Source organism: Phlebotomus papatasi, chromosome 3 (assembly GCF_024763615.1).
Source record: "Phlebotomus papatasi isolate M1 chromosome 3, Ppap_2.1, whole genome shotgun sequence".
Taxonomy (NCBI): domain Eukaryota; kingdom Metazoa; phylum Arthropoda; class Insecta; order Diptera; family Psychodidae; genus Phlebotomus; species Phlebotomus papatasi.
The window spans coordinates 32,608,344-32,626,199 of record NC_077224.1 but is presented as its reverse complement, the minus strand read 5'-3'; the positions used below and the strand labels follow the sequence as shown (position 1 = coordinate 32,626,199).

The window sequence follows — 17,856 nt, the reverse complement described above, 5'->3', positions numbered from 1 at the left end:
ATTTTATATCCCAAATGGTACAGAGTAGGGTGTCAATAGGTGCTGACACGAGTTCTTAAAGTGTCAATAGACGTTCCTTTCACCCTACGATGAGATATATATTTCCCACTAATCTACTAATAATGTCAATGAATTTTAGAATTGGTATAAAACGAAAATGAAAAAAAAATCTAGGAGCCGTTTTCGAAATTAACCAAAAAAACAATGGTTTTGGAGGGTCAGAAGGGGTTGACTTTTATGGGGAGGGGTCGTCGAAGATGGGAAGGCAATATCTCTTACCGTTCGGCGTCTCGTTGTATCACAAATTGGGAAAAAGTGGATTATTTGAGTTCGAGCAATAAAATACTCACTACGTTATGGCAAAAATGAATTTAGAGTGACCTAAAATTGTCTAAAATTGCAAATAATATTGTGTTTAATTTTGTTAACATATTAGCCCATTTTATAAAAGAATTGAGCGTTTAAATTTAAAGTATTTACTTATACGATAATGAAAATTTAATTATTAAGTGATTAAGTGATAGATCGCTTGCTCTGTAACGTGAGTGTCCCGAATATTTACGATATTACGAATATTTACGAATATTTAAATATAAGTGTGTTTACGAATATTTACGAACAAATATTTGTAAATGTACAAAAAATTCTCCTCAAGTGATCATGTTACGAACAGCGTTTGTGTAAAAAAGTACAAACTTTTACGAACTTGTTTGTGGATTATATGATTTACGAGCATTTAGTAAGTCCCAAATAGGAATTCACAAACATTTACGAACAATTTTACAAAATATTTTTTCTCTATTTTTCTATTTTTTCCCATAAAAAGTGTTCAACTGTCTATAGGCCTCCAAACTTTGTACGTTCAAGAAGGTTGATGAAAATTTATATCTCAAATTTCAGTTTTAGCGCCATTATTAGGTTTTATATGACACTATAAAAATAATTGCGACAAATAGTTTTTGAGTAAACAGAACGTAGTAACAGTACAGTACAGTAACAGGACTGAGGTCCCGGCATATTAAGCACTTCGGAATATGCACCTGACGGAATTATGCACATACAATTATGCAAGTTTGCCTACCATTGGGAGTTAATTTATGAAATAATTTTTAAAATACGCTTCAATGTATACTATTTTGTCACGTGGGAAATTTAAATTTATTTTTCAGTATAAAACTTTAATTCCTTATATTAAGCTGAAGATTTTTAATATTCTAACAATTTATTGAGGAATCCTGGCCAAAGAGTAGGTTACTGTTTGTTGATGAATTTCTTTTAAACAGTTGAATTTTTTTTCGGACTATTTTTACTTCGCGTGAAATTCTTTCTACGACCGATTCATTCAAAAGAAATCTCCTGCGGGTACGCAAATTTTCTCGATGCATAATGCCATTTTGCGCGTTTTTTCGGTTTCGAAAATGTGCATAATCCCGGGACTGAGTGTAGAAAAATTTGTGCCAGAAAGACAGCGTTAGTCCGCCATTTTGTAATTTTTTTTTTCTATAAGAAAAAATTGAAATATTTTAAATAAATGTATAAATCTATATACAAAATAATATGTGAAGCTTGGTCGTTTCTTCTTCCTCCAAAAGGATAAAAAAAACGAGAAAATAGATCATTTTTGGCCTCTTAATTAGGAAAACTGCTTTAAGGAAAAATTCTATGTTCCACTTGGAGTTGTGAAAAAAAACCATTTGGAGCAGGTTCTGAATTAGGCTATTCTATCCAGTAGATTCAATTTTATTTTAAAATATTTTTATCTACCATATACCTATATAATGTTAGGCAAATCGGACTTTAATTTGTCTTGGAAGGACATCGAAAATTAATCTTCATGCTATTATTCGAAGTTTTTTCAATTATTATTATAAATTATAATATTTGATCAAGAATCCCAAAATGAGTATTTTTCGCGAAAAACCGTAAATTTTTTATTATTATTTTTTTTTAAATTTATTTTGCATTGTAAAATTTTGATGTTTTGGAAACATAGAAAAAATATAGAAATCAGAAACAAAATACATTACATCAATTTCCCTTTAGATATTTTCCCCTTGAGCACAAGTCAAGCATAAAAAGCATAAAAAAAGCGATTTTATAATATTAGTTGGAGTGTTTTCAACTGTTCTTCCTCTTCGACACGTGAAAATGTCTTTCTGAGATTGCGGACGACTTGGCAAGGTGCCCATTTGCTCTGTTGACAAAATTCTATTTGATCATTGTACAAAAGTTATTGTTAGAATTGGTTGTAAATATGGGTAAATGGAGTACGGAAATTGAATAATATTATTTTGTTATAAATATATAATGTGTTTTTTTAAATTTAAAATGTCTTAATCAACTTTTGTTTATATTATTAAAAAAAAATTTAGGTGACTGCTCAGGAGACAAATTCAACAGGACATTGCATTTGGTATGGTGTTTGCCATATAGAACCAGTGACAAATCACAAAAAATACTGCCCATACAATGGTCCAGCAAAGAAGTTGGACAGCAAGGGTTTGGAGGCACTGTCCAAGTGGTGTGGTCATCTTATTGAAGATGATGGAGCTTTAACGTGCTGTGATGTAGATATGGTGAGTTTATTCGCATATTATAAATAAATGTAGTTTTGAGACAGAGAGAGAGAGAGAAAGCAAAAGAGATGTCAGAATGCGGGATTGGTTGCAGACACAAACGTAATAGGACAAATTAAATTACCACCATTTAATTGAAATTGAAAGATCTGGGAAGTGGGAAAAGGGCAAGAGGAGAGAAGTAGAAGTAAGAAAAAAAAAGAAGATGCGATGGGAAATTGTCACGAAGAGGTTTATTTCTGGAGAGAGTTTGAGGCAATATGTAATGTTAACTAAATTCAATTGGATGAGGTTAATAAAGTTAAAATTGATTTGATTTGAAGACACACGGCATCATGCAATGAATCTTGCAATAGTAAAAGATGAAGAAGTAGAAAGAAAAATGTGAATGAGTTTAACAGAAAACTTCCGTCTTTTATTGAATAGATTGATACACTCAACAAAAATGTGGAATTGGCTGCCAATTTCTTAAAGCGATGTCCGTCCTGTATGGCGAATCTTGTGGAGCATATATGTGATTTTACATGCAGCAGAACACAATCTGAATTCATGAATGTGATCAGCAAGGAAAAAGGTGACAAAGGTAACGTACAGAATCAATTCCTCTTAAAAAATTTATAAAGTATAATATATTTATTAACAATTTATTCTTTGATTTGTCATGAGATTCTTTGTAGCACTATGCATAGAAAATTGAAATGTTTGTGTGTTTTTCTTTTCCTTTTACTCCAAAAGAACTTGAGAGAAAATTCATGTAAATTTCAATCTATCTGACTTTTAAAATTCAGCCTGGAATTTCCAATCAATTGATTCACGAAAGCTATATACAATATTCGTAAATATGTTGTTATACTCCAAGGAGAAGAAAAAAAAACAGCAAATACATCATCTTCTGAATCCCTTTTCTCCACATTTTCCCAAAATGCTTGGATGATAAATCCACTTAAGCTCAAAGGTCAAGGAACTCCCTATTGTGTCGGGCGAGGAAAATCCTGGGCTGTTAATGTATCTTTCGACTTTGAACGGAGAATTTCACATTAACATTGGGGTAGGAGTTGAAAGTTGCATTCGTGACCTTTTCACAAAAGGTTCTGAATATATACAATATTATATATCCTTTTAAATAATCCTTCTATTTCACAATTTGTTTGTATATTGAAAATTTTTGTTGTGCAAAAGAAGAAAGCAAAGTTTACTAAACTTGTCTAATTCACTCCTTTTAAATAAACTTCTGCTGGTACTTTGTGAAAAAGGTGACAATCAACAATAAAGAGATGGCAAAGCGTCCCAGCTTTGCGAAATGCTCGAACTCACGGGAAAGTCCTCTCCGTTAGAATTTTTCTTTGTATGCACATAGGGTTACTTCTGATTTAATCTTGTTTTATATAGAATGAGAAAGCCATTAAGAAATTATTAAAAAAAAAAACTATTGAAAAAGCTTGGGCCAATTTTGAGAAAAACCGAAAAAACATTGTTTTTAAGGAATGCAAGAGGATATTTCTTTTCTTTGCGATAGGTTGATTAAAATAGAGACAGACGGACGGAACGTCGAGAGATATTGTTTTCTTATTGGGGGTCATCGAAGACTGGAAGTCGATATCTCTTACCGTTTAAGTTCCAGAACAGTGACAAGTTGAAATCGTAAATGTTTTGAGTGATTCGTAAATCACTCAAAACATTGCCCAAAATACCTTAAGATTTAAATAGTTTCATTTCGGAAGAAATTTCTTATCGGTATTGGACCGGTTTATTACCGGTTAATAACCGATTGAAATTGCTTCAGGTTTGTCAGGAATTCCAAGACCTTTTCAAGGAGTCCTAATTAAATGTCCGGGATTTCCCCGGACATTTATGCCTGGATAACTTCTAAAATATAACAAATATGAAAAAATCGCACTACGTGTTTTCGAGCAATCGAAAACCGTCGCAAATCGACCAGGTTTCTGCAGTAATGAGGGAGCTTCGCAGAAATATGGTGAAGAAGACATAGTTCGTATGGCCATAAAAATAAGATTTGGGTATTGACCGAAAGTATACGATCGCAAAAACAAGCTGCTAAGATGAGGTACCTTAAGGCAGTGAAGGGAATTATTCGTCGAGATCGAGTGAGGAGCGTAGCCGTTCGTGAAGAACTAATAGTCGAGGAGTTGTTGAGTGAGAGCCCACCGCCGTCTTAGCGTTAATAACTGTCCTCCGGAGCAAATATTGTTGAAAATTTATTCGTTCTACATTGCTTTTATTGCTTTAAAAAACATTGTGAGACAAAATGACTAGGCTATAAAGGAAAGCATGTAAATGTGTTTAGTTACGGGAATACGTCTTTACTTCAATTAACCCAATTGGCTTCAGAGCCTTCAAAAGGGTGAGGGGGAGGGCGATAAATAAAAAACATAATGGCTAGCTCTTGAATGGGAAGCCATTATGGAAAAGGTACCCAAATGTACTAAGTCACTCTTAGAAATACTTATAGATAGCATTATCCTCCTCGTTCATCCGGTCGATATAATCTATGAAAAAATCCACAAGTGGATATTTTTCCGTTCTCTTAGCAGAGAAATGGTTATACCACCGAAGAGAAGAATTTATAATTTAAAACATTTAAAAAATTTCAGCCCTGCTAAATTTGTCAATTTTGACACAGTATCATTGAGACTTTTAACAATTTAAGGACGAGAGTCTCAAAAATTGAGGGTCAGGAAAAATCTTTTTTTTTCTTTTTGACTTCTTAGAGCAAAACATAACTTTAGAATGCTGTAGAAAAAAAATTGGGACACCGGTATTCCGGGTATTCCTATCGTCTTTAACATTTTAGTGACGAGTGAGACACACGAAAAAGTTTTTTTTGACTATTTAGGGGACATACTTTCTATAGTTGTCAAAAAATTTTCTTTTTGGGACACCGATGTCCCACTCGTTCTTAAAGGGTTAAAGGATTAATATAATGTTGTAAAATTTTCAGTTCAACGTCTTCAAAATTTGTACTATAATTTCTTTGCCTAAAAACTAATAAATCTTTGCGAACTTTATACGAACTATTGCCGAAGAAATTATTGTCTAGGGGAAAGTACTCTCCCTTCGAACGTTCATGCCTTCGAATAATGTGAATTTTCTTTCAGTTCTCATAAGAGAATTACACATTTCTATTAAATATTAGTTGGCTTATCATCAATAGTTGATAATACCGTGATAATTTAGTGTAAATCTCTTACGAAAAACAAAAGAAATTCACATTATAGTAAGGCCATGTAACTCCGACGATTGCAAAACTCGGACGCCGCGACCGATTTAACTCGGATACATCCACTTAAAATATAATTTATATTTTTATTTCTGTAATTAATTACTGAAGTATCATAATATAACTATTCTACTTTAAGAAAAACCAAAAATTATATTTTTATCGGTTTAATAAGTGGTTAAAAGAAATATTTTTTAAGCTCGGGTCAGCTGGGTTGTGTACTAAAAATTTAATTTCTGAGAAAATTTTGCTGTTGACAGCTCGTCGCTGGAAAAAGTTTAGTGTTTTTTCTATATAATAAAACATTTGCAATCAAAATTATCAATAAAAGTTAGTGTAGTTATTGATCTACAAGGTGAGTAAGAGTTTATTGATAATATATTAATAATTCATACAGAAATAAGTGATTTTTGTGAATGTTTACATTTCGATGTATGTCGGATGCGGTGAAAGTCAATGTTTTGGTTCAGAATTTGCATTGTTCAGGACTCTTTTTCTGTTTCAGATGCCAAAGGGAACAAAAGAAAAGACCTATAAGGACAAGCCCGACTCTAAGGAAGGTATTAGGAATGCCTTGCAGTGTGTACGAGATAGTTCTACCATAGCATATGCATCCAAAACATTCAATGTCCCAAGAACAACACTGCACAACAAATTGTCTGGCAGATACCCGGAAGAGTGCCCCAATGGCAGGCCAACAATTCTTTCAAAAGAACAGGAAAAAGAACTTGTCAAATGGATCCTGGGATGTGCGGATGGCTGGCATCCCATCGGGAAGGAACAAGTTCTGGACAGCGTTAAACTCATCTGTGAGGTCTACAAAATTCCAAACCATTTTACAGCTGGAAGACCCGGAGACGTTTGGTTCAGGAATCTTCTTAAGCGTCATCCAGAGCTCAGCATGCGCAAGCCAAAATCCTTCTCATTGGAAAGAGCTACTGTTACTGCTGAAGACCTCACGGAATGGTTTCAGAATTGTCTTAAATATTTCACAGAACACAACCTTCTGAGCATTTCACCAGACCGTGTTTTTAATTGCGACGAAAGTGCCTTCTTTTTGACACCGGAAGATGGAAATGTCCTGTCCAGGAGAGGTTCACGTGTAGTTCCATCTCTTAAAAATTCAGGATCGAAGCAATGTATCACAGTACTCCTCAGGGTGTCAGCTACTGGCGAACTTGCTCCTCCAATGGCTGTTCATAAAACTGACATTACTCCAAAAATTGCCATTCACAACGCAGAAGGATGGAAAATGGGAACGTCACCACAGAGTGGCTGGATGGATGGGCCACTTTTCTATGCTGGTCTTTATTTCCCGAAAATTGTTTTCCAACATTCAGAGGAGTCCATTATCAATAACCAGCACGATCAGGCCACCGACAATAATCCTTCAAATGATCCAGTCATCCCTGGGAACCAACTCTCTGCAACTTCTGAGACTCAACCGATCTTCGACACACTAAAAAAATGCTATTTCTGGCCAGGAGAAATTCCAAAACGTCGTCAGAAGAAGAGGGTCAAAGCCAGCAATGTCAAACACCAGTATATTGTATCTTCCGAGGAAATTATCGCGGAACAGGAGGAAAAATTGAGGCAGGATTTACAAAAAAGAAAGAAATTGCTGAACGGAAGTTGACCAGAGAGAGGAACAAAAATATAAGGGCAGAAGAAAAGGAGATAAAACTAAAGGAGAAAAACATGGTAAAGGAAAAGGCTCAAATGCCAATTGAAGCTGAAAAGAAAAAACGTGGAAGGAAGTCAGCCAAGAAAACCGAGGAAAAATCAAAGAATTGAGTGCAATCTTAAAATAAATAAAAATATATATAATTAAATAATAAATTAATGAAATAAATTGATGGAATAAAACTCTAAAAAAATGTTTTTGAAATAATATCTTCTCATTTTTATGCATTAAACTTTTCCTTAAAATGAGCATCCGAGTTTGATCGAATTCAACGGAGTTACATAAAAGCGTCGCAGTAACATTCTTGCGCATATACTAATATTATCGTAATTTTATTAATTTTCGTCAATATTATTGCTAAAATTCTATTTCTATTATGATTCTAAATTAAACAAAGAATAATTCTATTGATTTGGAATGGCGAAAAAAATATTTCATCAGTCCAAAAACAAGCATTAAAGTCGCACTCAATGAAAAGTATCCGGATTACCTCTCTTTACTATATTCAAAGGCATGAACGTTCGAAGGGAGAACACTTTCCCCTATATGAAATATGAGAAACCTATAATAAAATTTTAATGATTTTAAAATAAATAAGTATCAGATTTTCTCGTTATACTCCGAATCCGAATCACTAAATTATTCATACTCCATCTTAAGGTCATACACATTCATTAATTTTTTTTAAAAAAACACCATTTATCTTCACGTGTGCATTATAATAAATTGCTGTAAATAAAACAGTTCTGAAAGCCAGAGAACACGAGCAAAATTATATAAACATAAAATTATCTAGAAATTCTTAACCTTAGAACAAAATACCGATCATGTTACTCTTATTAGAATAAAAATATTAAATTCTTAGCTGTACATTTTTATTTTCAAACAATTATATCTTTTGTATTTTTATAATAAGTTTGAGTGAGAAAAAAAATCTAGTGAGAATCCTTTATTTTGCTAAAGCTATAATTTATTGATATTCTCAATTAGAAACATATTATTCATCATGATATTTTTTTTATCGTGTTATGAAAAGATACAATTTTCCACTCAATGAATAACCGAATGGGGTTTTGAGTTTTTAAAAGATTCTCACAAAGACGATGCCAAACTTTCTCTCTTTTTTCTTCTGTTTGTATACAGAAAAAAAGTGAATTTAAATTTCGGTAAAAGCTAAGAATAGTCATTGTTGAGATATGCAGATAGAGGATAAATATTATTTTTAGGAAGATGTTGTCGAAAAATTATTAATAGTCTAAAGAGAAAAGATAGAAAGAGGATACTTTTGGAGGCGCGTAGAATGCTTGCAGACACAAGAGAAAAAAAACATCCATTCCGTCAAGATTGACCTTGCTGGGTGGAAAAATCTGTTCAATGTGGAAAGCATTTGCCATAGCTGTTTTTTTCTTCACCTCTTGTCATGCTTACAATTTTATCTCCACGGTGGCTTATGTTTTGCCTTGATAATGGTCAAAATCAATAGATTATTGAGGAAATGAGCGGATAAATGCAATTATTATTTACTGTTTTTTTCTCTTTCTATCTCTTTCACCCACAGGAGAATACATAACAGAAGTTGATCTTCATATAACTGAACAATATATGAATGGCACCTACAGTTCCTGTTCACAAGTGAGTACATCGATATTTATTAATGCATTGTTTTACACTGATTCTCAATAGTTAGATTATCGTACTATCAGGGAGACTTTTTTATTTTTTTTTTGAAAATCTATTATTGCTTTTAATATACATTTTCGCTAAACTGGAATAATAACACCAAAATTCTGTCAAAGAATTGTGGATAGGGAGAAAATCGCAAAATACTGGGTCCATGGTGTAGGAACTACAAATATTTGAATGAATTGTGATTGATCAAATGGCAATATTGTATTGTACAGAAATCACAAAATTGTGAGAAATTTTGAACTACATATACGAAATCCCGCGATTTTTCAGAAATTTCAGAGAATTCGTACAACTTTTGTTCATAGGTTGCAAAATCAAAGGCTTTTTGCACGACTGATCGACGGTGATCAAGTGAATTAGACAAAAATCGCAAGATCGCAGAACTTTTGTATAAATATCAAAACTAAAATCACACGATTTTTATTTACTGATCGCGAAAATCGCTGAATAAGCAATCTGTAAATCAAGTGACAATTATAAGAAAAAAACGGGGTGGCAAAACGTCCCAGACTTTGCGAAATGCTTGAACCCGTGACGATGCTATATTTGAAAAGTACTTTCGCATCATTTTCTGTCAAACGGTTCTCGACCGATTCATAAATAACCTCAAAAGATCCCCTAAAATAGTTTCAAGAGTAATTGAATAGATTTTCAGACAAGAATTATTTATCGGTTCATAACCGATTTGAACCGATTTAAAAATCTTCTAGAGTATGACGGAAACTTTATGCTCTCCTCAATTCTTTCGGTGTTCGTCATAAAAATATTCTTCTTTCAAATTAAAAGACTCAGGTTTTTCTCCAAAGCTTTCGACCCTTGGTGTGGGTTCTTTTCAGTGAGTCAATTTAGAACCTTTTAAATATTTAAAAAAAAAGTCTAACGTCTGATTAACAATTACGCATCAGACCATTCTACCACTGAAAAGACCCACACCAAGGGTAGAATGTCTTGGAGAAAATCCTGAGTCTTTTAATTTGAAAGAGGAATATTTTTCTGACGAACACCGGGGGAATGGAGGAGCTCGATTTATAAATCACTCAAAACATTGGACAAAATATTTTAAGTGTAATATAATTGAATATCGGATAAAAATTAGTTATAGGTTATGAACCGGTTCAGGACCGATTGGAACCAATTTAGTTTTATCAGAAATTCGAAAACCTTTCCAACGAACCCAAACATGATACGATTCTACAAGATCTTACTCGTAAACTTTTTCAACCTTTGACCTTGAAAAACTTTTATTAGGAATGTTAGAATGGTATTTTCGTATATGGACGAAATGTGCGCCTGGATAATTTTTACAGAATATCCAAATGTGAAAATTGCACGACGCGTTTTCGAGCAATCCAAAAAAAAGGGGTGGCAAAGCATCCAAGGCTTTGCGAAATACTCGAACTCGTGACTTAGATGCTATGCCGCAAAAGTACTTTCGCATCATTTAGCGTTTACCGGTTCTCAACCGATTTGAACCGATTCATAAATCTCTCAAAAGGTCCCCCAAAATAGTTTTAAAAGTAATGGGATTGATTTTCAGATAAACATTATTTATCGGATAGGAACTGATTCATTATCGATTCAAAACCGATTGGAACCGGTTCAGTTTTATAGAAAATTCCAAGACTTTCCAACGATCCCAAACATGACCCCATTTGCTTGATAAATGCGCTCTCTAGTGTTTTTTTTTAATATTTGACTTTGAAAAACCGTTACTAAGAATGATTCAACGCTATTTTCGTCTTAGGACGAAATGTTCGCCTGGGTAATCTCTAAAACATATCCAAAAATGAAAAGAAAAATCGCACGACGCGTTTTCGAGCAATCCCAAAAAACATGGTTTTGGAGGAGAAGGGGAGGGGTGGGGAGAAAATTAGGGGCATATTAACGATCCTTGACTTCCGGTGGTCATTCGAACGTCTAAATTATCGTATGATCTTTCCTTCAGATAGACATAATCATTTTGTTTGCACATCAATTGCTCAATTGAAAATTTTTCTTATCAGAAAAGATGACATTTCTGAAACTGACCAGAAACGTGCAAGCGAATTTACTCTGTTGAGGATCGAGCATAACTTCTTTATGAGGATCGACGATGTCTCTTCCTTTTCAGGACTTTTAAGGCTTCATATAGAGGTCCTTTAACAAAATTTATTTCATGGTTATTTGCGATCTATGCGTCTCAGAGATCATTTGTTTGCAGATGTGACGCAGATTTTGTTCAATTTGGTTCTTCATTTTAAGAACGATGACTAGCGTTGAAGCAATTTTTTTTAGACATGTACCAAAACATTTTAAAATGCTACTATAGTATCCCTGTACCAAGTTATGTTTCGAAAAACGGAAAGTTTAATTACATTAAAGGTTTTGAAGAGCCCTAACGATAGCAGCTTCCGCATTTCCTACAACATATTGCGACATTAAATTGTCACGTTTGAGTTCCATTACGGTTTAAAAAAGTTTTACAAAATATTATCGATCGAAAATGCTTTTGTAGGCTTTTAGCCAATAAAATGAACTACCACTATGCAAAATATGAAACCGCTGTCACCAGAGCGGTTTGACAGCTATGCGCTCTGAAGGTTGTTGCAGTTTTTTTCAGCCACCCTTCCCTGGAGTTCAAGCAGTAAAATCACAAACCTTGGACATTGTTTTATAGTATCAAGCATGGGCGCTTTCTCCTACATTAAAAAAATCAAAACCAAGTTATATTTAAACGGGACGGAGAATCTTGGTTGGTAGAAATTTAACCGAACTTCCCAGAGTTTCAGTCCTAAGCTGTGGGATAATTCTTTCTTGGACTTAGCTGGTCCCTTTTTCCCAATATTAAGTAAAATGTGGTATTTTGGGGATTCTCCTCTGCAGGGAGAGGCATGAAATTGGGGATCCATGACAAATTCTATATCAAACAATAAATAATCTACTTCATTTAATTAATTATAATTTTTTATTTTAATTCTAAAAGCTATTTTATGAACTTGTATGACAAATTCTGTTTCACTCTTTATATATTAGATGAGATCATATATTCTGTCAGTAGAAGAGGTAAAAAGTTTGGAGTGGTATATCTCAGCTCCTGATGAACATAATTGGATGAGTGAACTATTGTTGGAAAGCTTGGTTCATTAGCTTTCAGAATCTGGTATACTTAATCTGCTATGAGTAAATCATGGTCATCCAGAACCATTTATGTCGAAGAAGACACTTTTTGCAACGTCTTTTTTGACCATTCACTGCTGGGACCAGGAGTGACCCACTTTTCTCGCACAAGGACTATTTGTTAGAGGAACTCAAAGGGTATAATTTGTGGAAGAAACTTTTTTTTGGACATCTTACTTTTTTTTATTCATCGACTTTTGCAAGAATTTTAACATTTTACACGCAAGGAAAAAATTACAAAAATCCTAAAAGAGTGGTTTCTGGAGGGGAAGGATAGACGTGGGGATGAAATTGATATGATATTTGGATTCCTTGGATCAACTTATGGGGGAGTACTTAGAACATTCCAAGTCGATATCTTCATTAGTTTGTCCAGAAAATGAGATAGAAGGATTTCTGTCATTTTTTTCTATGCGTATAAAATGTTAAAATTCTTGCAAAAGTCGATGAATAAAAAAAAGTAAGATGTCCAAAAAAAAAGTTTCTTCCACAAATTATACCCTTTGAGTTCCTCTAACGAGCAGTCCAAGTGCGAGAATTATGGGTCACTCCCGGTCCCAGCAGTGAATGGTCAAAAAAGACGTTGCAAAAAGTGTCTTCTTCGACATAAATGGTTCTGGATGACCATGATTTACTTATAGCAGATTAAGTATACCAGATTCTGAAAGCTAATGAACCAAGCTTTCCAACAATAGTTCACTCATCCAATTATGTTCATCAGGAGCTGAGATATACCACTCCAAACTTTTTACCTCTTCTACTGACAGAATATATGATCTCATCTAATATTTCCTCCATTAAGTTTAGGATTATTGCTCAACAATTTAAAGCACACCTGAACGACTTGGTGCTATAAACTTGTAGTTAAGTGTTCAACAAAATAATCTCACTATCTAAAAAAAAAGTGTAAATGATCTTTATGCCAAACCCTTGAAGTATCTTTAATTGATAAGATAAAAAAGGAAGAATGAGCTTCTTGGAAATGAATGACGTAAAACGTATTGCAGGTGTCTGTTCCGTCGACGGGACAATTGGCACTGGATTTGATGTGTGGAGAATATGGAGCATCGAGATGTAGTGCCAAGAAATGGTTTCACTATATGGGCGATGAAGAGGGCAATAGCTATGTCCCCTTCCAGATCAACTATATCGCTCAGGCGGACAATCGAACAATCAATGGATTTACACCCCTTGATCCACTTGTTGTGCCATGCAGTAGGGCATTGAATGCCAAAACACCGGCATGCTCATGTGTTGACTGTGAGGATTCATGCCCAAAACCTCCACCTATCCCACCAAAACCCGAACCATTGAATGTTTTGGGACTCGATGCATATGCACTGGTTATGCTGATTGTTTTCATTCTAGGAACTGGACTCTTTCTCATTGGCGTTTGTCTCTTCCCATCGCGTCCAGGTAAGATCAATTTTTGTCTAATTCTTATCCCCCTCCCCGTCCCAGTTAACAAGTTTATTTTTAGATACACTTAAGACAGCATTTTTTTTCTCTTAATAACTTTTCTTGATTTTGGAATTTGAGTGTGTGAATTGGCAATACAAATTTAACGAATATTTACACAGATTTGATTTAATTTAATTGAGAAGCACACATCCACCAACAGAGACTACCAAAGGGGATCATGTAGACAGAGAAAAGTAAAAAAAAATAGTTTTTAATGTAAAAAAAAATAGATAAAGGGTATTAACATGAAAATCCATAGAAATTCATCAATTGCGGCGGCACTGTAATTGTGGTGCTATTAAAACTCCTCTCTATTTTTTTTTTGTAACAAATTACTTCTCACATCACGTGTTTCTGGCGAGAAATCACAGCATTTCCCAACACTTGTGGCTGTATTCAAGCCATTTCTTATCAGAGATTTCACTAAAAGATTCATTTTTTTTTCCTATCTTCACTATGACATAAAAGCAGTGAAAACTATTAGAGAGATTAAAGATGTGTAATTGAGGGAGTCAATGATCGAAAATGCATTTTCTTTTCATCAGGAGTCAGAAGAGACAGAGAGAGAGAGAGAAGTTACAGAAGACAAATTATGTCTTTCTAATGAATGAATTTCAAGAAAGAGAAGATTGCTTGAGTAATTGTGTAGGTTTTTTCGTGGAATCAATGAGTTAACAAATTGTTCATCAAATGTTCGAGTAGATTGCGATAGAGTGATAGACAAGTTAGATGACCTTCTGCTCTCGAGACACTTTCAATAATTGTCCAGATAGTTTGTGGTACAATTGGCTGAAGTGAACGAATGATTTTTTTCTGTATCAGACAATGATACGCCATGAGAGAATGACATTAGGAACTGATGAAATTTGGACTGTTGCTAAAATTAGAGCACTCTATGTGAGATACAATTACTTGAAGATGCACAGACTGATAGCTAAATTGCCGGACTTTAGTCATTAAAAAGAAATTACTAGAGCGAGAGTGAGAAATAATTGACTGATTTGTTTTTCTCTGACTTATGGATGGGAGGGGACTTTACTACCAACCTGCCATAAATTAGCCACACCCACTTTACAATATAAAAAAAACAAAAATAATAATTAAAAATATTTCAACTCAATATTCTTTATGAGAATATCGAGTATATACTAAGAAACGGAAAAATTAGGTTGTCAACAGACCTGGAAAAAAAGGTTTGTTTTAGGCCACGCCCCATGGACATATTCCTGCTTTTTGAATTTTAAAAATACAGAATTTCTCCGTTTTTCTGTAAAATCGTGAATTATATAAATATTATACAAAAACGTAATTATCAATATTATAATTATCAAAAATACTAGATAGGGCGTGGCTTAGTTTATGAGGATGTGGCCTTTAAGGATCGCTTACTAGGGATTTTGCAACTGGTAGAATGTTAGTGTTACGCTATCTGCAAGGGAAGGAAAACACGTTCCAAAATATTCATATTTCAAAGTTATTTGGGAATTCTGCTTAAATTCAAAAATTCTGAAATTAAACAATAATGTAATGTAAAGGTAATCCGGCAAGACTTTAACAATAAATTTCATAGTTTTATACTTTTGATTTTGTGTACCATTAAGTCGGTGTTTTAGTTTAGAATCCGAAATTTCCTTACCAAGTTTAATAGACTTAGGGGAAAGTGCCCATGCTTTGCACTGTCCCAAGCTTTATAATGATTAATTTTTCCTATGTTTTTGAATAAATGCAATTCCGCATTGTTTTTTAAAAAGAGGACACTTTCCTCTAGTTTTTAAAATGTCGGTGCGATGAGTCACATTTATTGAAAAAACATAGGAAAAATTTAGTCATTATGAAACTTGGAACTATGCAAAGTATGGACACTTTCCCCTAGATATCGGTTATCGGATTTTAACTATTCTTTTAATTGTTGCTCTTCGTTATAAATTAATTGGTTAAGCAAAATGCGGCGAAGCGAAAACTTCAAACTTTAATATTTTTCAATACAGAACAAACTGAGGCCTGATCTTTTTTACCATAGATTCTCTTCATTAATCGACTTCGTAAACCTCCAACATTTTTGAGAGATTCAAACAAGAAATATGAAAAATAAGAAAAAAAATATCTTGAGCCCGTTTTCAAAAATATTATCAATTTACTGGAATAAAACTCTACAATGTTACTACAATAATATGGATATGGGCATGACTCCCTTGTCGGTTTGAAGGTTTTTTTTTAAAGAGTTTCCTTGACTTCCCCGTCTCCAGTTCGCCTTTTCTCCCTATACCAAACTAGCGGAGATTTTTCTTGTCAATAACTCTTTGAAAAAATTATTTCTTCATAAAATAGAGAAAATTTCTCAGAAAATCGACTTTTAGGAAGTGGCTCGAAAATAGTTTCTTTCTTGGACGTAGACCGATGAAGATGGTCTTTGGAATATTGCACATTTTGTGACATTTTACCCCATTCACTTTCGCCATATTTCTTCCTTTTCCACTTTTATATTCTATTCTATTCTAAATTCAAATAAAAACATAATAAAATATTGGTCTCAATTCTGAGACCAAAATCAAGATCAAAATTTCAAGCTGTCAAATATTTCCAAAATCAAGATTTCATATTCTGACACGATGCATTCGTGGAACTTAAAATGTCTTAGCTAAGAACCAAGATTTCAAGATTTTCCACACTTTACGAAACGTCACTTCTGACAAATATCTTCAATTCTCTGTTGAATTTGTTGAAATTTCGTCATATAAATTAGCAAAATTAATTATAGAACGTATTAAAGAATAAATGAGAGTCCATAAACGGGAGTATAAGAAGTGCAAACCAAACCTGTGACCTGTGATAAACCAAGAAATGCTTATGCAAGATGTGATTGTTTTGCAAATATCCTCAGGGTGGTGTACTTCGATATGTACCTCTAGAAATACGTACCATTTCGATTAAATTACAAGGTCAAATACAGTATTTTTCAAAGTAATTCTTTTTTTGTACCATCTCTTATACAAATATTCCTCATCAATAGTCATTTCCAAATGAAATTCTTCCAATTGTTCTTGAAAATTCCAAGCACCTCCGAGACGTTCTTTTGGAATTATTTCAAGAAAACAAGAAATTTGACGTCTTGAAATCTTGAAATATTGGTTCCAGAATTGCAAATCTTGATATCCACACGGTTTGTGTCTTGGATTTCAAGATTCCAAGACATTTGACAGATTTGACATCTTGATCTTGATTTTTTGATTTCAGAATACCAAAATCTTGAAATTTTCTTGATCTTGGTCTCAGAATTGAGGCCATTGTTTGGCAGATTTTGACCTTCTTGACCTTGAGCTATATTCTTATATTTTTTGCCTCCGGTGTATAATTTTTAGGTTTTATTTCAGTGAGTAATTATCTCACTCCACGGGAATTTAATTTCGTTATTGTTCACAAACAAAAACTTAGCGTTATGAATCATATCTAAATCATAAATGAAACATTTAAAATATCTGCTCTTAAGGTTTTGATAAGAAAATACAAAGGTACAGAAGAAATGTTCATAAAATTGTTCGTACTCTTCGTTCGTACGTTGTACTCTTCACAAATATTGTTCGTAACTTGATCACTTGACGAGATTTTTTTTATAAGCTTTTGTTTACGAACATTTTTTGTGTTTTTACGAACACTTACAAAAAAATGTTTGTAAAAGAACGAAAAATGCTCGTTAAGTGGTCATGTTTACGAACAATGCTTATGAAACAAAGTAAAAATATTTAAGAACTTTTTGGTGGGTTAACAAATAAATGAACATTTCCTAAGTTCCCAATAGGAATTCACAAACATTTACCAACAATTTTACGAAACATTTTTTTCTGTCTAATTCAAAGTTATCCTTATAGACTTTTCTCAGTTTAAAATAAAAAAAAACTCGATTTTTAAAACTGTTCTCTCTTGAAATTCGAGCAGTTAAAATAAAATATTTGTTTCTTTAAAAGGAAATTTTCGTGCTATTTTTAGTATATAGAATTTTTACCAAACTTTGGAATCTGATAATAAACTTGTCAGCTTCTATATACAAAGTTACA

At 33.4% G+C, this 17,856-nt stretch overlaps 2 protein-coding genes across 8 annotated transcripts in view; both read left to right on the top strand.

Annotated features, from left to right (window-relative positions):
* The window catches only part of LOC129805301 (NPC intracellular cholesterol transporter 1), a 77,146-nt gene that overhangs the window by 17,523 nt on the left and 41,767 nt on the right, over positions 1-17,856 (top strand). For all 7 annotated transcript variants that reach the window (XM_055853121.1, XM_055853118.1, XM_055853117.1 and 4 more), the window contains exons 2-5: positions 2,373-2,576; positions 3,003-3,159; positions 9,057-9,130; positions 13,351-13,759. In XM_055853121.1, the coding sequence (XP_055709096.1) occupies positions 2,373-2,576; positions 3,003-3,159; positions 9,057-9,130; positions 13,351-13,759 (844 nt within the window). The remainder of the gene's footprint in view (positions 1-2,372; positions 2,577-3,002; positions 3,160-9,056; positions 9,131-13,350; positions 13,760-17,856) is intronic.
* On the top strand, positions 6,132-7,994 carry LOC129805311 (uncharacterized). Its single transcript, XM_055853136.1, has 2 exons — positions 6,132-6,169; positions 6,320-7,994. Exon 2 carries the CDS (start codon positions 6,320-6,322, stop codon positions 7,448-7,450), a length of 1,131 nt encoding a protein of 376 aa, XP_055709111.1. The 5' UTR covers positions 6,132-6,169; the 3' UTR covers positions 7,451-7,994.